Below are 26005 nucleotides of genomic sequence, written 5' to 3'. Positions count from 1 at the left end.
GACAAAAGGCGGTTATGGCCCATGCAGGGAGCAATTCGATAGGAACAATGTCTCTGATCTGTGTCGGACTGAGAGGAAAATTCTTTGTTTAGTCTGTGGAGCGTTTGGTTTTGGTATCGACCTGATTAGCCAATTGCAGTGATTTGCAGAAGAAGGCTTTGATTGGTGATGAAGAGGGGAAGTCTCGTGAAAACCTGTAAGGGAAAACAAGTCAAAATTCTTATAATCACACGTGTTGATGTATATCTGAAGTAGGATTATATTCTTATAGAGGAAATGCATTACAATGATATTTACCACTTGGTAGTGGTGTCCAGTAGCTGGCTCCAGTAGGTCTTCTGATGTGAAACGAAATGTTTCTGAGAGAAAATCATTCATATTTTGAGCTTATTTAGCAATTGATTAAATATGTAAATTCCAATATGATGACACACCGATAAAGTTGAATCTTATTGGTTCTCATTATTAAACAAGACACGCAAGATCCTATGAGATTTGACGTTATCGATGTGCCGCCATATTTAAAAGTGAAAGAGTGAAAGTGAATATGTGCCGTCATATTTGATATTGTGTACAATAAAACGTAATGGTTTTATCACAAAAAATGCTTAAAATATTAAACCTTTCCACTCACAAATGTATCGTCTCACTTTAATAATTAATAATAATAATAATAATTAATTACATTATAGCGCTTTTCAGCTTTACATATGACGATTAGTAGGCCAATGGCCAAATTTTGGCTGGGACGCTCGGGAACATCAGGAATTTTTAACGGCCACAAAAAGTCAGGACCTTGGTTTAATGGGACACTCTACTTTTTTTGAAAATAGGTTCATTTTCCAGTTTCCCTAGAGTTAAACATGCTTTTTACAGTTTTGAAATCCATTCAGCTGATCTCCGGGTCTGGCGCTAGCACTTTAAGCATAGCTTAGCATAGTCCATTGAATCTGATTACACCATTAGCATCATGGTAAAATATAACCAAAGACTTTCGATATTTTACCTATTTAAAACTTGACTTTCTGTAGTTACATCGTGTACTAAGACCGACGGAAAATTAATAGTTGTGATTTTCTACTCTGATTCTGGCGTAATAATCAAAGACTTTGCTGCCGTACCATGGGTGCAGCAGGCGCAATGATATTATACACTGCCCGAAAATAGTCCCCAGCTATTGAAAGTAACCAAGGGGACTATTTTCAGGCGCTGCATAAAATCATCATCAATATCAAAGCATATCAGCCTAGAAAATCGCAATTTTTTTAATTTTCCGTCAGTCTTAGTACACAATGTTACTACAGAAGAGTCAAGTTTTACATAGGAAAAATATCAAAACTTTATTTTAATATTTTTGAGACAATGCTAATGGTCTAATCCAGTGCTTTAAGTGGCCCAAAAGAAGTGCCGGTACTCTTTTTTTCTTTCTTTTTTTTTTTGCTGACTGGACTTCTATATTGAAGGGGTTTTATATTCAGCAGTCAACAGACGACCTTGTAAAAAATAATAAATCCTTATATAAGTTTGTGGATTTGCTTGAGCTAGAAATAGCTATTGAACATACATAAAATGTGCAAAAGGTAGATATATAAGTAAAATTTTCAGCATGGTCAAATGCTAAAACTAGTTGTTCAGATAGAAAGAGCTTAAAAACAAAAACTTTAAAATGACTCCAAGACCATGTCTATGGGTTCAAGAATAACAAAATGCTGGCAATTTAAAACTAGAAAGTCGTCACTTTATTTTTTCCCATTGTTTTCCATTTTGCGGGTGGTAAAACTACTGTGCGTGTCGTTCAAATTCATTGAAATTTTGTTGGGCAGTGTCCCAAACCAAAAAGGGCACTAAGGGGGGTGGTACTATTAGCATGGTTTTAATAAAGTATTATAAATATGATGTGTTATATTACTAGCATCAACTTAGACAAGTGATTATAATGGGAAATATAATAACAAGAATTAAAGTGTGACAAAAAAATATTCAATATGATTTACCTGCTGGCTTGATGGATCTTTGAATCCATGTTTGCAATGTTGAACTGCCTTTAGAAGCAGCCTCCCTTTCCGTTCTCTGTCTTTATTTTGTGAAGGCATTTGTGTTTTTTTGTATTTTTTGCCTACAAAGTGTGCCAACAACAGCAAATTTAGTGTTTATATTAACTTAGATCTGATCGGGAACATTAAATCCATTAGACAAGCGATAATAGTAAGAATGTGGATATTTTGTTGTTGTTTGCTTGCTAAGTTGTTAGCACTTTTACATTTTACAAATACATAAACAAAGTTCCAAATGAGTAATTCTGCGGTTTAACAGCTGATATAATGTAATAAATCTACTGTACCTGTTAATGCAACTAACTTCAGAAACTGTCGTCCAGGCAGAGAGTGCACACAGAGATGCTGCAGAGCGGGACTTTCCCGGCCAAAACGGGATACTTGACAGGTATGGTGAGTCACACCTCTCCACACCACGTTGAGGCTGACTGACAGCAAAGGCGACGCATGCGCTTTTAACTTGTAAACTCAAGGGTGTATGGGTAATGTAGTCTCTGCTCTCGGTGGGACGAATTAGGAAGTGTACATTGTGAAGGGCGCTCTGAAAAGCGGCAACGCAGCCAAAGGATTAAAACCTCTGATTTAAACAGATGTGCAAATGAGCGTTTCGGTACGCTAACGCACGTTCTGGGCTCAGGGACAGGTGGTGGTACGCTCAAGAGCTATTTTTAGAAGTGGCGGTACTGAGTACCGACGCGTTCCGGCCCACTTAAAGCACTGGTCTAATCAGATTCAATGGATTATGCTATGCTATGCTAAAAGTGCTAGCGCCAGATCCAGAGATCAGCTAAATTGATTTCAAAACGATAAAAATCAAATGTTTAACTCTAGGGGTGCTGGAAAATAGGCCTATTTTTAAAAAAAATTGAGTGTCCCTTTAACGTCTCATCCAAAGGACGTTGCTTTTTTAACAGTATGATGTGTCCCCATAGACCACAGGGTGAACACCCTTCGCTGGCCTCACTAACACCAGCAGCCCCTCTTGGTTTTCCAAAAGGTCTCCCATCTAAGTACTGACCAGGCTCAACCCTACTTAGGGTGAGCTCATACTATCCAAACCAAACCGTGCCCAGGGGCGTTTGACCACCAAACCTGGTTCGTTTGAGTAGTGTAATCGCTCTGTATCGTGCCCGGGGCGGTTTGGTTAATCACACCCTGGCCGGCTTGCAGAGGTGGGCTTGAGTGCGGTTCATAATGTGAGCACACCTTTGGCATCAGTGGGCAACCAGTTTTGGGATACAGGTGGGTATGGATGGTGACTTTAGAAGACCCACTGGAGTCATTTAGATTATTTGAATGATGGATGGGATGTATCTTCTTTTAAGAGTTGGCATCCATTTCCGAAGATAACATGATGGCAATTTAAAATATTAAATTATAAGTTTGTATTTAGCTGAAGAAACTACTAAGGCATTATGAGTGTAAGTAAATTAGGAGAAATTTCATTTTCTGGGGAACTATTTTGTTTCATCTTAACCCACCCAATCCATATTTTGGATGTTTACATTATAATGTTTTAGGCTGATAAATATCTCGTCTCTGGGCTTATACAGATGGCAAACAATGCACTTTTGCCCTTTTCCTGTTTGTGTCTGTTGTTGTGGAAGAACAAAGCGTATCGTTCTGTCTCACAGGTGTCTTTTCTGCACATGCCCTTTTTTGGTTAAATTTAATAACACATTCGTGCCCTCCTTAAACAATTTTTAACCAAATCAAGGGGACAGCAGAATCCATGTATGCCCTTAGGTATGAGACAGCGCTCGGCCGCTCTTAGAGAAATCATAATTTAACCCCCAACAGATCTCTTTGTTCCAGCCGACATTATACATTTCCACCAGCTGACAACCAAAGTCATGGTTTTAAATGAGGCCCATTATATCATGAATCACATTTAAAAATGTCAGTGCACAGGAGGTGTAAGCGAGTTCTCCTCTTAGATCCTGTTTATGTCCCCACTGCTGATTGCATTATATTAATGTATCAGTTACATTGGATGTGATTCCCCATTGACTGAGGATCAAAGCAGATGCTACAGCATAGGGACGTTATTGAATTAGATGGGGGGTGCCGGTAAAGACAAATATATCAATAGAGTATCAACTCGGGGCCAGACGGCAACTCTTGGGATTTCTGTTTCAGACTATTTTACTTTAACACTGGCCTTAGGCAAAGTTTGTGTTTTTCGTATAGATAATTAAAGTTAAGACATGATTCAAGACATTTTAGTGATGCAGTATGAATGGAATACTTATAAAGTTATATTATCATAAAGTTATTAAGATTTTATCTGTACATAAAGAGTTCAGAAGCAAAACTCTCCAAGTGTGTGTTGTAAATGAGCATTTGTGTTTAGGTTATCTTTAGGTCCAGTAATAATAAAAAAGTTATTAGTCAGATAACTGAAATGCCTTATTTTCACAAATGTCACTTCAGTCATTTCATTGGTATTTAACAAATGTGACACTCTTTTGCCACAAAGCCCTCTGGGTGTATGCAAGATTTTTTTGGGGTAAAACTTTAAAACTTCTTCATACACAAGTAAACAGTTGCAAAATCACAACAAATGCAACTAGAAACATTGCAAATGATGAAAGTCAAAATTTAAAAGGTGAAAATGTAAGGAATAATCGACGACGGGCCATTGAATTATAAGAAAATAATGCACACCAAGGTGGTTATGCCGCACGACGCGAAGCGGAGTGCCGTTACACCGCAGGTGTGCATTATTTTCAAATAATTCAAAGGACCGGAGTCAATTATTCCGCTTATACCACGGTTACCACAAACATTGCTCTGGTGCCTATTTTTAAGACATTTGAAAAATTAGGTGTGCGGTTTACAGAAAAATAATCAACACCCATAGAACATTTCTCAGCCAATCAGAATGCAGCATTCAACAGACCCGTGGTATAAGAAGAAAGTGAAGCACACAATAGGGGGAGCTGTGATGCATGTGGGTGCCACGTTCAGGTTGTTTTTAGGTCTAAGTACTCATAAGAGACCCAAGGCCGTGCACTTGGGGACGCTGCCGAAAAATCGACGTGGTGGTGGTTAGCGGATTTTGCCAACAAAGCAAAAAGGATTTGAAGCAAAAGTATTTGTTGAACATTTGGTTTATCTAATTTTTGGACATGGTGTTTAGGGGCTTTTGCATCTGAGCTTTTCACAGTCTTAGAAAAAGGTTCAAAAGCTTGTCACTTAGAAACTAATTTATACTTCTGTGGTACATGAGCAAAATTACCTAGGAAATTAAGTCAAGTTTTTAGACAAAAAAATATGAACTTAAAGTAAATTAGTGCTTAAAACAAGTAAATAAAATCTGCCAATGTAATAAGAAAAGTTTTATTGAAATAAGTTTACTTTTTAATAAAACTATAGAAATATTTTTTTATTCCATTGGCAGATTTTATTTGCTTGTTTTAAGCACGAATTCGCCTAAATTGTATATTTTTGTCTAAAAACTAGACTTATTTTCCTAGGTGATTTTGCTTATCAAGAAAAAGCATCTTAATTTAAGAATTTTAGATATTTTTACTGAAAACAAGACAAACATACTAAGAAAGTCATTTTTTTCAGTGTAATTTACAATTATTAATACAAACTAACATGCATTTTTAAGTATAAAAGTGTACTTTTTGAAAAAGTATTGCCTACATTGCAAAAAAAAGATTTTCAAGAAAAAAAATTCTAAGTATTTTTGTCTTGTTTTCGGTGAAAATATGTACAAATTCTTGAAGTGAGATGCTGTTTCTTGATGAGCAAAAAGACTCTAGAATGTAAGTCTATTTTTAGACCAAAAATATTAAATTTAAGTGATTTTGTGCAAAAAACAAGCAGAAAAATCTGCCAACGGGGTAAGCATAAAAATCTTGAAATTTTTTCTTAAACACTAAATTCAGAAAAATTCAAGAAAAAAATTGCTAACCCAGATTTATGCACAAAATTACTTAAACTTTGTATTTTTGTCTAACAACTAGACTCATTTTCTTGGATTATTTTGCTCATCAAGAAAAAACATCCTAATTTAAGAATTTTTTGATATTTTTCTGAAAACAAGACAAAAATACTAAGACATTTTCTTCTTGAAAATCATTTGTTGCAGTGTAGTGACAGCTTTTGTGCCCTGTAGATATAGTTTTAAAAAGTTTTAACACACACACACACACACAGAGAGAGAGAGAGAGAGAGAGAGAGAGAGAGAGAGAGAACACTTTTATTATAAATATTTTATTACTTAGCCTTATCTGTTTTTATCCACCAAATATGATTCCACATACAACGGTTCTTCTTTTTTGTGATTTTTTTTTCATTTACTTTATTTTATTAATTTTTTTAAAGTATCTCTGAGGTACTTTAGAAAAGATTATAATATATTATTGTTTACCCTTCAAGTGTTAGGAGTTAACTTCCACTCTTTGTGAAGAAAGTTGAGCTCTTTGAATCCAGTGAGACTACAACTCTGCTCTTCGGATCTTGTGGAAACATACACTTGAACTATTCAGTTATGGTGAAAACCTAAACAAATATTAATTGAGAAATTAGCCAACATTTGCCTGGTGAAAACAAGTTTAAAAGGTGAACTGACCCTAACCCAATTCAATAAATCAGCTTTAGATATGTACCTAATACATTAAAAACTGAAATATCTGATTTAACTTCTTAAAATAGTAGGATATTAGGTGAAAAATTGGGAAATGAAAAATTTCACATTTTGTATTTTTTCCATCATGAGATGGGGTGAGAGTAAATGTCATCACCTTTATTTTTTCTGTCTAAGTCAGCACAGTTTGTCTATTTGGCATTTATTGAATGTATTTCAGTATTGATACTAAAAGGCATTATAAAAGCTTATTCATACAAGTCGACAATTGTAATATGTTTCACTAATATGAACCTGCAGCAACCAATCTGTGGCCTCTATTTTGTAGTCAGCTTCGATTTTATGAAGTTTGTTTACTCCCAAACCATGTATACATTATTATTTTTTTTGTTTGTAGGAACACACATTAACTATTTTCCTCCAGGCCTTATTTAAAATACAAGTGGATTGTTAACTAGATAGTTTGTCTTTCGTTGCATAAAGGGATGCACCGTACCCAAGGAGTCAACGGAAGAAAAATGATCTTTTGGAAGCTAATATTAATATTAATGGAAAAACTGCACATCCTAAGCTAAGCATTTAAGGATGGTCTGCATCCATAAATCTGTAAAAAATCTGACTGACAGCTATATAGTCGTGATCATAGCAAACTCATATTGTGTTAATGCCTGTAAAAGCTTGGCAAGTTAATAAGCCAAGGCCACTAAAAGCAAGACAGGTCCAACATTGAGCCTGTATTGAATTGAGCATACATTACAAAATCTTTCAGCACATGCAACAGCATTCCCTCAACATTCAAGGTCTGTCAATCTTACTCTTGGACTCTCAAATGATGGCAGCAGTTAATAGCAAGCCTGATAAGAAATGCAAGCTTATAGCCTCCTAATACACATAGAGAGCGTGTAGAAGTGACAGGTGTGGAGCCGGTCTCTGGCCCCGGGGTATAGTCATGTAAAATGCTTCACCATGCAGGATTGTTTTTCTGGGTTAATCCTTTCACTTTGCACCATTGTCATCAGGTCAGTTGACGTAAATCTGATAACCATTAGAGACTGAGACAAGCATGAGGTGATGTAATGTGAAGCATTTGTAAGATCTTAAGAGCATGGTTGTGTTTTTCATGAAACACAGAGACACACAATTTATACACTTTATATCAATATACACTGCAAAAAAAATTCTTAGTATTTTTGTCTAGTTTTTCAGTAAAAATATTTAAAAATTCTTAAATTAAGATGCTTTTTTCTTTATGAGCAAAACGACTCAAGAAAATAAGTCTATTTTTAAGACCAAAAATATCAAATTTAGGTGATTTTGTACATAAAACAAGCACACACTTTTTTTTTTTTTTTTTTTGCTTTTTTATGCTCATTATTTTTGCTCTAAAAACTATATAAGACTTATATTCTTGGATCGTTTTGCTCATCAAGAAAAAGCATCTTAATTTAAGAATTTTTAGATATTTTTACTGAAAACAAGACAAAAATACTAAGAATTTTTTTCTTGAAAATAATTTTTTGCAGTGTATGCATTTAATTATAAATATTTTATTACTTAGCCTATCTGTTTTTCCACCAAATATGATTCCACATACAACATTTTATTTTATTTTATTTTATTTTATTTTATTTTATTTTATTTTATTTTATTTTATTTTATTTTATTTTATTTATTTTATTTTATTTTATTTTATTTTATTTTATTTTATTTTATTTTATTTTATTTTATTTTATTTTATTTTATTTTATTTTGCATTTATATTGTTTTTATAAACCTGCCTCAAAATATTTTTTGTTGTTATTGATGATTTCCTTTTTTAGACATTTTGTCTTTGCTTTTTATTTAGCTGAATCCAATGTTCAAAACACTTTTCAATCTACTCACTAGTATTCACTGCCACCTCGTGGCTGATCAAGACAAAGCCATTGAAATCTAAAATCCATTTTAATAAACACTACATTGGCCTTAAAGTATTAATTATAAAGAATCAAAAATGTATGGCATTGTAGATAACAACATTAATCCAAGTGGCATAAGTACACTTTTCACGCAAACATTTAACAGAAATTAGCAAAAATCAGACTCAGATTTAAACCGATTACATTTTAAACCTAAAATATTTGAAAACTTTCTTGTCAAATGCAAAACATGTCCACAATTAATGTGATAAAGTTCACATGTGGTTACTCTACTATAGCAGTGGTTCTTAAACATTTTCGGCAGCCCCCTTTGGGTAAGGTGCATCCCTTCATTGCCCCCCCAATGAAAATTTATGACATAAAACATTTCAAAACTTAAAATTTTTATTAAACAAAGCAGTTGTTGGCAAGTAGCCTTTTCTAAGTTTGAATTTATGATAAATAGAAGTTATGATAATCTATAAAATGTCATTACAGTTTTTCTGAATTCCTAAAACGCATTTTTTGAAACCATCACTCATTTTCTTAAAACCTTAAACACAAATCCTAATTTTCAAACTAAATTCACAGAACCCCAGACACTTACAAAAATTAAACAATTCCTTCAAAACCATTTCACCTGTACTCAAAATCAAACTAAGCTTTTAAATCATACACACATAAGTTTATAATATAAAACACTGCAGCGCATCCATTAGATTAGACACTACTTTAAAAAATGGAAAACACAACATCCAGGACATATGCTTAAAGAAAAACACAGGTTTATTATATAATAACACATTTGATAAATACTGTTAAAAATCTCTATTACACTGCAAAAAATGATTTTCAAGAAAAAAAATTCTTAGTATTTTTGTCTTGTTTTCAGTAAAAATATCTAAAAATTCTTAAATTAAGATGCTTTTTCTTAATGAGCAAAACGACCCAAGAAAATAAGTCTAGTTTGAAGACCAAAAATATCAAATTTTAAGAGATTTTGTGCATAAAACAAGCAAAAAAAAATCTGCCGATGGGGTAAGCAAAAAAATCTTGAACATTTTTCTTAAACACTAAATAAAACATAAATTCAAGAAAAATTTGCTTACCCCATTGGCAATTTTTTTGTTGCTTTTTTATGCACACAATCACTTACATTTAACATTTTTGGTCTAAAAACTAGACTTATTTTCGTGGGTTGTTTTGCTCATCAAGAAAAAGCATCTTAATTTAAGAATTTTAAGATATTTTTACTGAAAACAAGACAAAATACTAAGAAAATCTTATCTTGAAAATCATTTTTTGCAGTGTAGTCACTATATTCAGCGAATACTTTACTGTAAGAACTATAATAGTCAGTTTTCAATATTACTGTATGCAGGCACTTGTATTTTGTAAAAAAGTGAGCAATGCAACTGCAAATTTTGCCAATTGCATCGTCTCTGGTGTCCTGCTCTTCATCATACTTTTCATCTGACTCTCAAACTGTTTACAATTCACACAATTGGTAAAAAAAAAACTTTAGAGTAAATTGTGTACACTTTCGAGTTGTTGTGTTTGCTTGATGATAACTCTGTTGTAGTTGTGTTCAACTTTTGCATTTATAAAAAAAAAAGTGCATTACAGTGTAAAATGTGTGTTTTAGTAAGAAGTTTGTGTTTAGAGTTTTGCTAAAAGAGTGCATGATTTGACAAATGGGTTTAGGGTACTATGAAGTTGGTTAAGAGATTGGGGTTTAGTGTTTTAGGAATTCAGAAAAACTGGGGCACCCCGGCACCATCTTAGGGGCCCCCAGTTTGAGAACCACTGTACTATAGGACACCTGTGTGGATTTATAAATTTAATAAACCTATTAGATAGTAATTGCAAAATCAAACAAAGTAAAAGAAAAAATTTAGCATCATTTACTTGCAAACGTCACTTACTTTGATACTTTATTCGGTTTACTAAAACGTTTATGCCTTTACTAATATTGTGCCGTGGTTATTTTAGGTCATGATATGTTAAAATAAAATGTGCTCCAAAGATCAAAAGATTCGTCTCTATTAGAAAGATCAGCACTAATCTTAAATATTTAAACGCAAAGCTAGCCTATATGACTTCTCTTTATTGCAAATCCAGGAAAAATATTAAACCCTGAATAAGACAGCATCCAAAACATGGATATTTAATCCTACTCCAAAGAGAAATGCAGTCTGACCACACATTTCAGAAGACCACCAGACATTCGATCGCCCCTATTTCTCAGGCCACTGGGATATTACGATGAAAATGTTCATTTTTTTCAATTGTTTTTAACAGAGAATAAAAAGAAAAATCACACAGTGAAAATTTTTACAGTGCAAAATCTGTTTAAAAAAATATATTGTTCCTCTGTTTTTTCCTCAAAGAGTTTTAGACATTTAATAGTTGTTTGAAGTATATTAATAAAAAGCTTTTTAATGTGTAAGAGCGCCCAATGTTAATACAATTTACCAATGCCATTATCATTCAAGGCAACACCAAAATAATGACTTATAACCTTTTCAAATAAAATAAAAAGATTACACAAAGGCTTAATACCATTTATTTCATACCCGCCACCCACCTGGACAGCTTACTGGAAATCTCTTAATGTCATCTTACACATGAAAAACAAATGTCTTGCTAAATTGTGCTGTACAGTTTGGGAAATCGGTTTATAATCAAACATTTAGCTCTGTAACTGGTGTTGGAAGATGTTATCCACATTACATTGACATTACTGCTATAAAAGGATATTAAATAAGTTACAATATCGAAATACATAGAAAAAGTTGGATTGCATCATAGTCAACAAATAAAACACTCCTCAATAAAAAGCATTTTAAAGGATAGGAGCGAACATGCCATCATCATCACTTTAGTCAAGCTTTTAGCAAAAAATACATTTGCTTTGTAATCTGAGACATGCCTTTGATTAGGTCGTCATCATGTTTCATCATGCTCTCCAAAATATGACAAATGGAGAAATTTAAAGTAAGAAAAACAATTTAACATGACAATGATAAATGAATACACTGAATAGCATAACACACAAAGAATGTATTGGCATAGGAAAAGTTTCACACAAGCATCAATGTCCAAGAAAATAAACTGGGCATCTTAAAAATATTAGTAGAAAAATATAGTACATCTAACTATTTGGTCATTTTTAATAATCTGCACATCTCTTACACATAAATGTGAACGATGGACTCGAATGATGCTGCTCTTTCATTTAAAGGGACTGTTTTTTGTTTTTGTTTTCATAAAATAACTTTCATAAACTTTTTTCAATTCTTTTTAAAAGTAAAAACAAGACTGGACAATAAAATCAAAGATTTCAAACTGAAACAGTGGCACACAAGTTATTTAATATTGTGACCATGCAGAGGAATAAAGACCAGAAAGCAAGTTCATCTGTGCGTTGAGGAGTTCAGCAAACGCAGAGAGTTGCTTTGCGATGGTGTAATATAGGAACGCTCGGCGTGCGTTTGGCACTCTTGGTGCCGTTGCGTTTCGGTACGGTGCGTTCGCCAGTCCTCCGTCGAGAGCTGCTGGGAGCGAGAGGGCTGCGTCTGGGCCTCTTTCCTATCGGACTTGACGCATCGGACGTCTCCAGCGTCCGGTTGTCCTCGCTGGGGCACAAAGTCAAGGCAGCTCTGTCCAGAAGTTCAATGTAAGGGAGGTTTTGATCAAAAGGAGGTTCGCAACTTAGACTGACTCCTGACAGACCGTTTCTTCTTTCCAGTGCCGGCAAAGACTCGCTGCTGGCTGACGACAGGTCTGGATCCGGGCTCTGTAGAGAGTAACAAATATAATTTTATAGATTTCAGATATCGCATATGTGCGATTATACATTTGGGGGTGGTTTCCCGGAACGGGTTTATCCTAGTCCAAAACTAAAATGCATGCTTGAGGTGCCTTAATTTAAAAACATCTTGCACTGACATATCATAACATTGTTTTGTCTCAAGATGCACAGCAGTAATGTTTTTCGTAAGGTATGTTTGTAAAAACTCCTAATGTCCTGGATTAACCTAAACCCTGTCTGGGAAACTGACACTTGTGAGTCCATTTAATGATTTTAATAACTTACTCATTGTCCTGGATCAAAAGATGTTACATGCCATAACAGGTTTGTCTTCTATAGCTAAAAATCATAATTTCCTGTAGTCTGAATGAGACGGTGTCAGTTCTGTTACTGTCAAACTAAAGTAGAGTAACAGTGTTGACAGTCATGTATGTGTTACTTTACCTTGGTAACACAGTTTGAGGGTAACAGAATTGACACAGAATAATTCGGACAATAGGAAAACAAGATTTTCAGCTATAAAATAAAGCAATAAGCCCCACGAAGCAGTGGGTTACCAGTGCATTTTATAACAGCTTAGGGGCGTTGTTAGGCATGATGCATTAAACTTTCATTTACAAAGACGTGAAACTCAGCGAGTGGTCAGGGGTGTTCACTGAGATGCTCACACAAAAATCGCTGCAAAAGATGCTTTCCAACAGGTTTTATCGTAGTTTTGCCAACTCCATTGACTTGTATTAGTTGTGCTGTGAGGTACGGTATTACTCCGCGCCAGGAACTTTGTTTGTATTCTTGCAAATGGCAATGGTGGATTAGCGCCACCAACTGGGCTGGAGTGTCTATTATTCAAGCTCTCAGCGGAAGAATGTACGGGTGTGAGGCGTTTGGAAAAATAGGTCCACAAGTTTACAACTAAAGCTACAACACCTGTTGGAAAGCATCTTTTTCAGTGATTTTTGTGTGAGCATATCAGTGAACACCCCTGACCACTCGATAAGTTTCACGTCTTTGTAAACGAAAGTTTAATGCATTTTAGGAAGGATTGTTCCAGTGCACCTATAGAGCCATCATAGAGGTGGGAGGTGAAACAACAAACACCCGAAAATTCTCGGGGCAGCCCCATATGTCGAAATTTCAGTCAAAACTGTTCTATTTCATCATAAACAATCTGAAAACAGGACTTTAAGTATGTTTAGATAAGCATTCTGAATCTGATCTCTAACAAAATTCCTTTACAAAAATTTTATCATCTCAGCTTTTGCTCAAAATATCGTATTTTTGAATAAACCTACCCATATTTAAGAAGATATAAAAGAGAAGAAATGAAGATAGGATTAAAAGTTTTTTTCAGTTTTGCTCATTTATTTGTTTGTTTTGAAAGCAGAGGGTCTATTCTTTCATTTTAAATATATTGTATGTTTATATATTTATTTATAGAAGAATATTTTCCTGGAAGGCATTTTGTGAAACTTTTGTAAAAATTACAAAAAAAGCTTGTGGGCAAGGAGTTAAAAATAAATTGTGTCGTGTCCAGTTGAAAAGTTGTTGTTTTTATAGGCAGACATTTGAAAATAATAAATTTTAGTTGCAATAACAATACTGCAACACAGTGAAACCGTGGTATTTTTGCTTAAGGTTATCATACCATCAAAATTCAGTACCGCCCAATTTCTACACCAAATCATCACATTACAGAAAATCTACATTATATATCAACAAGTTTTTTTTAAATGAAGTTTTAAATGGAAAAGTTCACCCAAATATGCATTACATGTGTTGTTTCTAACCTGTATGACTTTCTTCTGTGAAAGAGTGAGTTTCCCAGACAGGGTTTAGATTAATCCAGGACCAGGATTTAGTTATATTAGGACCTATAAGTGTTTTTTTTTACAAACAAATCCTACAAAAAACAATACTGATGTGCATCTTGAGACAAAACAATGGCACTGATATATGTTAAGATACGTCAGTGCAAGATATTTTTACAGTAAGATACATTTTAGTCTGGGAAACCACCCCTAAATGTTTGTCAAGATTTTTCATACTAGCTTTTCGATACAATGCCTGTCAAGTAAAAAATACCAAAGTACCATAAAATGACAATAAATCTAGTTAAAGCTTTACTGAATGTAATAAGTTACAAAATGTACTGTGTCTATATTCAAGTCTCGTAAAACAATATCACAACTTTTTGTAAATAAACAAATCAAACTAAAATATTTTTTACAAAAAATATATACTAGATTACAGTTTTAGGTTTGCGTGTTGTAAAAGCCATGAATAAAGATTCTCAGGAATCATTTGTGTTCAACAAAACATTCAGATTTTGAGTGACGTGAGAGTTGGTAAATAATCCTAAATGTCTCGTTCAAGAAAAGTGTAACAGACATGGAAAAGATTTCAACTGCAAACAAATGACAACAACTCTATGACAAAATACAAATAAAGCGAGTGTAACGTCTGGACTTCATCACGGCTTTACAATAAAGAAAACGTGGCGCGGCTGCTCTTTTGCATTCTCTTGCCCTGTTCTTTATTTTTCATTTCCCCTCTATCAAAATCATAATAGCACCAGCAGGCCAAACAGGAAAAAAAGATCAAAGCTGCTTCGCTAAACCTCAAATCCACTCCACTTAAAAGGATTAAAACACAAACATCTGTCCACTCTCCAGCTCCACGACCCAAAGCAAACCAGCCGAAAGCAGCCGGAGGAGCCGTGCTTCAAACGCACAGGGGCCGAACGAACGCCGAGACATGGCTTACATCGAAACCGCTCTGACAATCAAGGCCTCCAATGGGACGAAGTGTGTGTGAAAGAGAGCGAATGATAAAGACTCTGAGGAGACTTTTTGTGGGCTTGGCGCCAAAGTGTGTCTAACATAAAGAGGAACTTTGTGAAAGGTCTTATCTGTAAGGTTTTGATCAGTGAGTCTGGACAGTGTAAAGGCATCTCTTGAAGACCAAGCTTGTCGTGAACTCCTGTTTTGTCTGCACCGTGTATCCCTGACTGTGGAGTTAAAATGTTGCTGCGTACACATCAAACACAAATCATTGCGTTCCTCGCTCTAGATTACTTGCAGGAATTAACTTTGAGTCATGCAATATTTTCAACTTGCGCAAAGACGTGGTTGAGATGAATAGCGTGTGTTTTCACGGAAATCGTCGTGCCTACTGTATTTCGCATCATTCGCATCGCACCACACGTTCGTGTCCATTCGTGTCTTTGCATTGACTTTGTATGTAATCTAATCACGCAAATTCGCCTTTGGTGTGTACGCCAAATAATGGTGTGTTTACACCAGATGCGTATGTATCGCTTAGCGCAAGAGATTTACATGTTAAGTCAATGCAAAGACACAAACTCGTACGGGGGCGATAGCCGTAAAAACACGCGCTATTCGCCTCAATGCAATACAAGCAAAAGTCGCGGCACGAATTGAGCATTTCGGGCGTTTGACGCAAACAATTTTCAACTTGTTGATGCAATTAATTGCGTTTAATTATTTTAAAGCGTTCATGATTAATAAATTAATAGCATGAGTTAACACGTTAACACTGGCACCCTAATAATTATATTTGATTTGATTAAGCTACACCTGCTAATGGGGTAAACACTTTTTTCTTGAATTTTCCTTGAATTTAGTGTTTAAGAAAAATGTTCAAGATTTTTTTGCTTACTCCATTGGTAGACTTTTTGGCTTGTTTTATGCGCAAAATAACTTAAATTTTATATTTTTGGTCTTAAAACTAGACTTATTTTCTTGGATCGTTTTGCTCAATTTTTTGATATTAACTTTTTTTTTCATGAAAATCACTTTTTGGATCGCAATTCTTACCCCAACTCCAAGCGACCATGGCTTAAATATAGAAAAAATAGACAAAAATAAAAAATTTAAGCGAATTTGTGCTTAAAAAGCAAAAGCAAAAAAAATGCCAATGGAATAAGAAAAAAATATTGAATTAAGTTGACTTAAAAAAAAGAAACTTTTTTTATTTCGCATCATTCGCATCGCACCACACGAGTTTGCGTCTATTCGTGTCTTTGCATTGACTTTGTATGTAATCTACTCACGCAAATTCGCCTTTGGTGTGTACGCCAATAATGGTGTGTTTACAACAGATGCGTATGTATCGTTTAGCGCAATAGATTTACATGTTAAGTCAATGCAAAGACACAAACTCGGGCGGGGGCGATGCAAATGACGCAAATTGGGTGCCCGTGAAAGCACACGCTATTCGCCTCGATGCAATAAATGCAAAAGACACGGCACGAATTGAGCAAAACATTTTCAACTTGTTGACTGCAATTAATTGCGTTAAATTCTTTTAATGTGTTAATGATTAATGAATTAATAGCATGAGTTAACACGTTAACACTGACAGCCCTAATAATTATATTAGATTTTTTATGCAATATTAAGCTACACCTGTCAAAATGACTCGCACTACCTGGTCCAGGATGACCCTGTGTTATCAACAAACCAAAATAATATATTTTCACAACCCAAAACTAAAATTACATTTATTAAAACAAATAATTAAAATGAATGCTTCAAGAGGCAGCAATCAAGTCAAAAGCAAGCTAGGTTATTTTTTTGAACAAGAATTGTAAAAAAAAAATGAAAATACAAAATAATTTAACAATTGTTCAAAGGTGTGTTCGTGTAATTTTATACATTAATTTCGTAAAATTAATGAATCCACAATAATCATACAATCGCAATTATTCATCAGACTATAATCGTACCAACAAAATCTATAATCGTTGCATCATTAGCGCCGTGTTAACCAATCAGAAGCTTGCTCTGGTAGTGAAGTGATTACGACATAGGGTGATTTTATACATTAATGCCGTAAAATTAATGGATCCACAATAATCGCAATAATCATACAATTGCAATTATTTATCAGACTACAATCGTACCAACAAAATCTATAATCGTTGTATCCCTAGCATCAGGAGCTTGTTCTAGTAGTGATGTGATTACAACGTAGCGAGCTGAGGCAGAAATACAAAACAACGAGGACAAATTCGATATGTATTCGATTAGAATTTCACGTGCTTATGACGCAAATTGTACGTGCAAATGTTAACTTTAAATTGTCGTGCTTTCAAATACACGCAAATAACATGATTTATTCACTTCATTCGCATCTGGTGTGAATGCACAGTAAACGATTTTGTGATTTCTTTAATATAAACTGTATTGACTGTATTGATTTACATCCTTTTGCACTGCTAAACCAATGCTCGACTAGTTGCGAAAGGAACACCTACTATTTATTCTATTTTTCCTTACATATTACATATATACGTATTTACAAAAAATAAAACTGATTTTGCTCATTCCTGCATTTACCTTGATGAGCGGCGTATTGGATCGAGACCCTGATGCCAGATCACAGTGCGGACCCTCGGTCAGGTTGAGGATGACCTCGTCTCTGTGCATAGGTAGTTGGGGCTTGCCAGGCTCAGGCAAAGCGATGACTATGACGCTGGTGTTGTCTGCACGGAGCATCCGCTGACGCCACCGCATCAACGCGTGACAGCCTAACCGTCTCGCAACCGACATGCCAAAAGGTGCCTGTAGGAAAAACCAAAGCTTTTAAAGCTCACCGCTATTGCTGGCTATAACAAACATTTATACGAACCTCTGGTTAAAGAACACTTGCTGAAGTTACTCATACCACAGCTTCGTCGTGGCTCTGGCACACTGTCACCGCCTCCTGGGGCGGCACCATGTTCCACAGTCCATCACTGCCGACGATGATGTAACGATGCCGTTTGGGGTCAAGGGTCACCACACTGGTGTCAGGCTCTGGGGATACCACAAATTCTCCACTGTAGAAGTCGTAACTCCATAGATCACCTGCACAGACATATTTATAGCTATTTTTTACAACTACCCAGGGAAAATGGTAAAATGTTTTTGAAATAATTTTGACACTTAAATAGGAACTTGGGGGATTTTAAGGAAATGGAACAGCAGTCATTCACAAAGAGAAAAATCCTGCAATGTTGTCTTCAAAAAATTTTATTTTTTTATAGACTGAACAAAGAAAGACAAACATCTTGGATGACATGGGGGGTGAGTAAATGATCTGGATTTTTTTCTACAACAGGTTTCATGGTGAATTTAACTAATGATAAAAACTAAGTATTGAACTATTTTACCCAGAGCTCTTGCGACAGCAAGAAAAGGGATCTGGTCGATCGGCGTGCTCCTCCTTACAGGGCCGTTGTGAGTTAATCGAGGTCTCTTCCATACCACACGATTCACTCCAGACTTCTTCACCACGCTACACAAACACACAATGGAAGAAAAATAAGTACACTAAAATTTTATTTTTTGTTTACAGTTGTATGTTTTAGGCAGCCCAGTCTCATGGAGATGTGTATAAATTGCACAAAGTGTGAAAAGTTGTGCAATACATACGCAAATTTCCAATTTTGCGTGCATATGATAGGCCAGTTCTTCCTGTTCACTTAATACGGCACATCTTTTTTGTCATTTTATGAATTTATTTCTATTTTTTTACCATGGTCACTTGGGGTTAGAACAACTTTTTGTTACATAAAATGACCGCACACTGCAAAAAAATGATTTTCAAGAAAAAAATTCTCACATTTTTCTTGAATTTAGTATTTTAAGAAAACTGATGAAGATTTTTTGTTTACCCCATTGGCAGATTTGTTTGCTTGTTTTATGCATAAATTCACTTAAATAATATTGATATTTTTGGTCTAAAACTAGACTTATTTTCTTGGGTTGTTTTGCTCATCAAGAAAAAGCATCTTAATTTAAGAATTTTTTGATATTTTACTGAAAACAAGACAAAAATACTAATTTTTTTTCTTGAAAATGATTTTTTGCAGTGCAATTCTAACCCCAACTTCAAGCGAACATGGCTTAAAAATAGAAAAAAAGACAAAAAAATATAAAATTTAAGTGAATAAGTGCTTGAAACAAGCAAAAAAATCTGCCAAAAAAATTCTTGAATTAAGTTGACTTAAAAAAGTAAACTTATTTCAAGAATTTTTTTCTTATTCCATTGGCAGATTTTTGTTGCTTCTTTTAAGCACTTGTTTACTTAAAGTTTATATTTTTTGTCTAAAAACTAAACTTATTTTCATAGGACATTTTGTTGATCAAAAAAATCTTAATTTAAGAATTTTTAGATTTTTTTGACTAAAACAAGAAAAAATGCAAAGATTTTTTCCTTGAAAAGAAATTTTTGCAGTGTAGAGAATATATAATAAATAACACCCTAAAGCAAATCTCAAATCTAACCCCAAACCCAAGCAAAAATGGTTTTAAAAAAAAAGAAAATTATTTTTCTTGTATTTCTGTCTTGTTTTCAGTAAAAATATCTAAAAAAATTCTTAAATTAAGATGTATTTTTTGATGAGCAAAATGACCTAGCAAAATAAGTTTAGTTTTTAGACCAAAACTATAAAATTTAAGTGATTTTGTGCATAAAACAAGCAAAAATATCTTTTCTTGAATTTAGTGTTTCAGAAAAATGTTTAAAATCTTTTGGCTTACCCCACTGGCAAATTTTTTGATTGTAGAAAGAAAGAAAAAGCATCTTAAATTAAATGTAAGAATTTTTAGATATTTTCCTGAAAAAAAAAGACAAAAATACTAATAAAACTGTTGAAAATCATTTTTTTCCAGTGCAGGAAGGACTGGGATTTCATATACACACAAAATTGGAATTTTGCATACACTGAAAAAAAATTATTTTCAAGAAAAAAATTACTTAGTATTTTTGTCTTGTATTCAGTAAAAATATCAAAAATTCTTAAATCAATTTGATGAGCAAATCTATCTAAGAAAATAAGTCTAGTTTTTAGACAAAAATATAAAATTTAAGTGATTTTGTGCATAAAACAAGCAAAAAAATCTGCCAATGGGGTAAGCAAAAAAATCTTGAACATTTTTCTTAAACACTAAATTCAAGAAACATTGCTTACCCCATTGGCAGATTTATTTTGCTTTTTTATGCACAAAATCACTTAAATATTATATGTTTGGTCTAAAAACTAGACTTATTTTCTTGGGTCGCTTTGCTCATCAAGAAAATGCATCTTGACTTGAGAGAATTTTTAGATATTTGTGCTTAAAACAAGACAAAAATACTAAGACAGTCATTTTTTGCAGTGTATTGCACGACTTTTCACACTTCGTGCTATTTATATATGCATATTCATGAGACTGGGTAGGTTTTAGGACTGCATGTTATCCCACTGAATGATTGTTCTGATGACATGTAGTCAATATATGTGTGTGAGCCGAGCAGTGCTTGCCTGCCTCCCAATCCCTCAATTCTCTGCTTTTCTTTCGGGAGTTCTGGCTTGTGATCTTGCGTGACCTCCACGGCTTTGATGACTTTATCGGATGGATCTTCCCTCACGCCCAGCACGACAGATGAGTCCCCAACATGAGCCACAAACATACGGTCTCCTCTGATGATTACCACGCTGGCTGTCGTGCCCGAGGTGCTGGGGAGGCCGGTTAATGTCTTGGGCCACTCAGCTGAAGAACAGAGACGGGGTTAAGCAAAAACTCATTGAACCAATCTATTTAATGCCTTTGCTTCTTCCCCCTGAAAGTATTTAAAGATGATGTCATTTTTTCCTCGCTAAAACACTTTCTCAAATCCCGTCTCGCCCGGTGCGTGTTTGGGCCAGGAATATCTGTTTACTGAGCAATGGCACACAGGGGAGTGTTTGAGAAACCCGTTTCTAATATAGGAAGAGGATTTACACCTTTTAACCAGGACACAATAAGATGCTTTAAAAATATTTAAAGTAATAACATCAGAAATTTAAAGGTACGGTCAATAATTCTGGCATGAAGTAACCGCAAAATGAAATTAAATTTAAAAAAAATTATTACTTTATTACTGATAATACAATTTATTTTTTATAGTTAACTCACATGCTATTTGTTAATTCATTAAATGATCAGCTGTTTGCTTAAAATAACCGGTAATCTATATTGACAGATATCAGCTTCCTAAATCATGAATGTGCACGAGCCGCTCACGTCCCGCTCATGAGCTGTGTCCCAAATAGCTCCCTAATTCCATTAAAGAATGCACTATTTGAGGGGGCAGCCAGTATCTGAAATTATAGTACACATCATTTAGTGCACTCATTCAATCCCACAATGCACCGCAAAAACAAGCAGACAACTAATATTCAAGGGGCATTCACGCCATATCATAATTACAAGATTACAGGATGTAGCAGGCTCTTAATTACAGATTATGGACTGGGAGTTTTCGGAGCGCTACGACTTGAGCAACGTGACTACTTCAATTGGAGGCGGATGCACTTTCTTTCAGTATGCTATTTTTGATACATTGTGCAATTTCTGTGTTCTGAAGAAGCATAAAACATCATTTAATGTTGTAATTATGCATTTTACAGCTGACAACAATATTATACAATATGGATTTAATATGTTACTATTGGTTGAGATGACAAAAAAAAGTCCCTTTTGCATTCTCAAAAAATCTATATAAAATAAAAACAATTAAAAACAATTAGATTAAAGGGGACATTTCACGAGACTTTATAAAAATTTTTTAGTTCAAAATACCATATAGGTAATTTATTATAACATGTTCAAATTTACACTTGTAGGTGTGAGCAAAAATGTGCCATTTTGGGGTGTGTTCTTTTAAAGGCAAATGAGCTGATGTCTGCACTAAATGGCAGTGCCGTGGTTGGTAGTGCAGATTAAGGGGTGGTATTATCCCCTTCTGACATCACAAGGGGAGCCAAATTGACAGAAGCACTTGGGACCCAATTATAACACTTGAACATGGAAAAGGTCAAATTTTCATAATATGTCTGCTTTAAAAAATTATCTGATTGGATCGGCAATGTCAAGTGTCTTAGCTACTAGAGCTGTCACAATAATTAAATAATCGTCTCATCACGATTGTTTGACATCACTGCAATGATTTCATATCACCGCAATGATTGCACATCAAGCATTGCACACAAGGGGGAGCTGCAGCAGCTGTTTAATCATAATCGTGACAGCCCTATTAGCTACTAAAATTTTGATAGGACCTTTAAAAATTAATAACTGTAATTTCAAATATAAACACTATTAAAATAGTTATGTTTTTATCTTTGAAGGATGGCCTTTTATAGACATTCAACAACTGTATTAAAAAGTGTAAGATTTGACAATACATACATTTTAAAATGCTAATTATGCTAAAAGTATTGCTCTCTCTATGCCTTTTTTTACACAAAAATAATCAATTTAGGCAAAAGAGGAAAAAGTACACATGTGTAAATTTGTGCACTGGAATCTTCTTATCTTACCTAAACAAATTCCCTATGTATGCAAATATACTTGCCAATAAATAAATAAATAAATAAGAGGTTTGGAGACATTCATACACTGTAAAAAATGAGTTGCTGTCAAATTAATCAAATCAAATTAAATCATTTCAACTTGCTTTATATTAAACTGACTTAAACATCAAGTTGAATCTTGTTTAACTTAAAAAATGAAGTTGAAACATGATTACGTATTATAATAAGTAAAAGAAACCTAAAAACATATGTTGCCATAACTTGTTCATCATATCATTTTTTACAATGTATTCACATGGCCCAGTAGTAACAGGAGTGCCAGAGAGTCTAACAGGCCTTGTATAGGCTATGGGACTCATATATTACACTTAATTAAACAACTATTTTCATTGTTGTCAGGTTTTCTTTAGCAAACAGGATTGTGCAACCTTGAATCCCAGGGCATCCCAGGCTCATGGTAGTCAAGGAACCCTGCCTGGGCACTCGCCCCATTGGCCCGTCTGGTAATCCATGATCCCAGTAACTTACTCAACCCTGAAAGTACATTGAGACATTTCTACTCAACCATGCAAACCGCTTGAGATTGATTTAATTTATTGAAAGGTTTGCAAAATTGCCAAACTAAGAAGGTAAACGCACTGGGCACACACACACACGCCTGTCAAGACTTTCTGCGCATGCGCACTGCTAGTCTTCCAGTTCCATAGACTTTACTCGGACGTCGTTAACTGTAAACAGATAGAGTGGCGCCCACTTTCAAAACCTACCAACCCAGCATCATCTCAGCCACCATGATTATCTTTATTCACCCCAAAACACCACCCATCACGTGCGAGAACGCCTGGATAGCATAGCCAGACAGTCAAACGCACTTTGCATGTGTAAAATACACTTGACTGTTACTTACGCAGCTTTTTCCACATAGCATGATGACACGCGATGAAACCCTTGCGAATTGCAGTGCAGACTTTACGATAGTCCTTCGACCAAAAGCCCCGTTGCTTCTTGAGAAAATCCCACAGGTGATCTCGAGCGAACAGCGCGGCTTCTCGCCCGCCGTGTCCGTCAAACACAGCGAAGAACCCGACTGATCTCCTGCTATCTGATGGCGCCGCTTCATTCCCGGACTCCTCCGTACCGTCACTCGCATCGGCCGGCAGTGTGTTTCTCCACGTTACCGTGACAGGTGACGGCTTGTCTATGCGGTCCGGCGGATCGAATTCAAGCTCTTGATCCGGCTTTAGGTCGGTGTGTCCCGCCGCTCGCAGCTCGTCGTCGCTGGGCTCCAGCTCCACGATCACCTCGGTTAAATCCTCCATGTATTTCCTTCCTCCTTGTTCGGAGAATACGCTCACTCGCAGCGACATGTCGGGATTCATGGCGATCGCACAGCCTTTGTTGATAAATCAACCCGAAGACTGTAAAAGAAGAGTTAAAATGTATCGCGGAACGTTAAAAACATTTATTAAAGCTCGTCTTTTGTTTATTTTCTGCCTGTCTTCTTCCTGTTGTGGCAGCGTCATAGTGATGCGGAAAGCGGTAGAAGTGTCAGTAGCGCCCTCTGTTGGACAGGAGTGTCGGTACAGGCAATGGGCATATAGCTGTTCTGGGCTTCTTCTCCCTTCCAGAGGTATAAAGTTGTGAAGTATTTTTACTCACTTCTAAAGTATGCCTATCTGTACTTTTTCCTTGGGCAAACTTTTACTACTTTAGATTCCAATGCATAATATTTGCACAAGGGGAGCCAAATTTCAATGACCTGTTGGCAGTTACTCAATCTAAAGGCTGCAACGTTCGTAGGTCGCATTTCTAGGCTTCTAGTCTTATTTCAAAATACTAACAATTACAAACTTGACATATATTTTTAGTTAGTCATCATAAATTGTTGTGATATGCTTATGACTTGTGAACGCTCTTGCATATACACATACAAAATTATGTGCACAAGCAGCAATACTCTCACATAATGTCAATTTAAACCTGTCATTTTTAAAGCATGTTTTAACGACTCACCCGTAGACCATCCTTTGGGAGAAATCAGGACAGAAGTGGTCAAAAGTGGACAAAAGAGACAGATTAAAACAACACCAGGGGCCTCGTTTATAAAATGTTGCATAGAAAACGTACTAAATTTGATCTCACGATCATTTCTCAAATGTGCGTACGTGTGATTCATAAAACGAACGTGCGCACAGAACACGCGCAGATGTGAAATCTATAAATCGTAAAAGATCTTGAAATTGTGCACAGCTAAACAGTTTCAAATTGCCACATTTAAACAACGCCTAATTAATGTCATTGACATATAGAAAACGCTTGTCAATGTTTAAATCCTTTACGAGTAGCAAGAAAGCAAAAGTGCGTACGTCTGCTCAGACCCTGACACTTAAGCACTTTTTCACATTAAAGATTGTTTTTATAAATATGGACTTTGCTGTGGATTTTTGCATATGCACTCTTTAAGATCAAATCTGTGGGTAAGCACGCTTTATAAATCAACGGACATGTGTCTCTCTCGTCCACCAAATACCTCTTTAACTCATTCCCTGCCATATATAACATTTGCTTGAAAAATACATGTCTCTGATGAGTTTTTATGGTAATCTGTAATACTGCGATTATCCACTAGATGGCTTACCCAATTTATAAAAAACTGAAGCAAAAAATTATTTATTAATTTTAATTTTACACTCCGTGTATCTTTTTGACAATAATACATTTTCTGAATCTGATCTCTAACAAAATTCCTTCAAAAAAAAATGTAATTATTTTTAGCTTTTTGCTCAAAATTTTGTATTTTTGAGGGAAAATATCCATATTTATAAGTTTATAAGCAAAGAAAGAAATATAAATATGATTAAACATTTTTTTCCCGTTTTGTTTGTTTTTTGAAAGCAGAGGGTCTGTCCTTTTGTTTGATATATTTGTATGTTTATATATTTATAAAAGAAAATTTTCCTAGAAGGCGTTTTGTGAAATGTTTGTGAAAATCACAAAAAAATGCTGGCAGGTAACTTTTCAAAATGAATGAAAATGAATAAGTATAAACAGGGCCTTAATGTAATAAGTCTCAATTGTCTTTAGTGTAAAAAGTTGAAAAAGGGGTTAAATATGCGAAAGGTGCATATTTAAAGACCAAACTGCAAAAAATTATTTTCAAGAAAAAAATTATTAGTTTTTTGTCTTGTTTTCAGTAGATATCTTAAAATTCTTCAATTAAGATGCTTTTTCTTGATGAGCAAAACGACCCAAGAAAATAAGACTAGTTTTTAGACATCAAATTTAAATGATTTT

The 26005-nt window shown here is 34.9% G+C and overlaps 1 protein-coding gene across 1 annotated transcript; it reads right to left on the bottom strand.

Moving 5' to 3' along the window:
* Nucleotides 1-11102: 11102 nt before the first annotated feature.
* Nucleotides 11103-24260, bottom strand: ppm1db (protein phosphatase, Mg2+/Mn2+ dependent, 1Db). The gene is made up of 6 exons (XM_055200355.2): nt 23619-24260; nt 20678-20906; nt 18542-18666; nt 18055-18236; nt 17727-17951; nt 11103-12351 (listed from the first exon to the last, which is right to left on the bottom strand). The coding sequence occupies exons 1-6, from the start codon at nt 24088-24090 to the stop codon at nt 11989-11991; spliced, it is 1596 nt and encodes a 531-aa protein (XP_055056330.1). The 5' UTR covers nt 24091-24260; the 3' UTR covers nt 11103-11988.
* Between the last annotated feature and the right edge of the window lie 1745 nt (nt 24261-26005).

Source organism: Misgurnus anguillicaudatus, chromosome 22 (assembly GCF_027580225.2).
Source record: "Misgurnus anguillicaudatus chromosome 22, ASM2758022v2, whole genome shotgun sequence".
Lineage (NCBI taxonomy): Eukaryota > Metazoa > Chordata > Actinopteri > Cypriniformes > Cobitidae > Misgurnus > Misgurnus anguillicaudatus.
This window is presented reverse-complemented; position numbering and strand designations above follow the sequence as displayed.

Coding starts and splice junctions, on each gene's coding strand:
- ppm1db (XM_055200355.2), bottom strand. CDS start 24,090: ATGAATCCCGACATGTCGCTGCGAGTGAGCGTATTCTCCGAACAAGGA. Junction 20,907..23,618: donor TGCTATGTGGAAAAAGCTGC/GTAAGTAACAGT, acceptor TCTGTTCTTCAG/CTGAGTGGCCCAAGACATTA. Junction 18,667..20,677: donor ATTGAGGGATTGGGAGGCAG/GCAAGCACTGCT, acceptor GTGTTTGTGTAG/CGTGGTGAAGAAGTCTGGAG.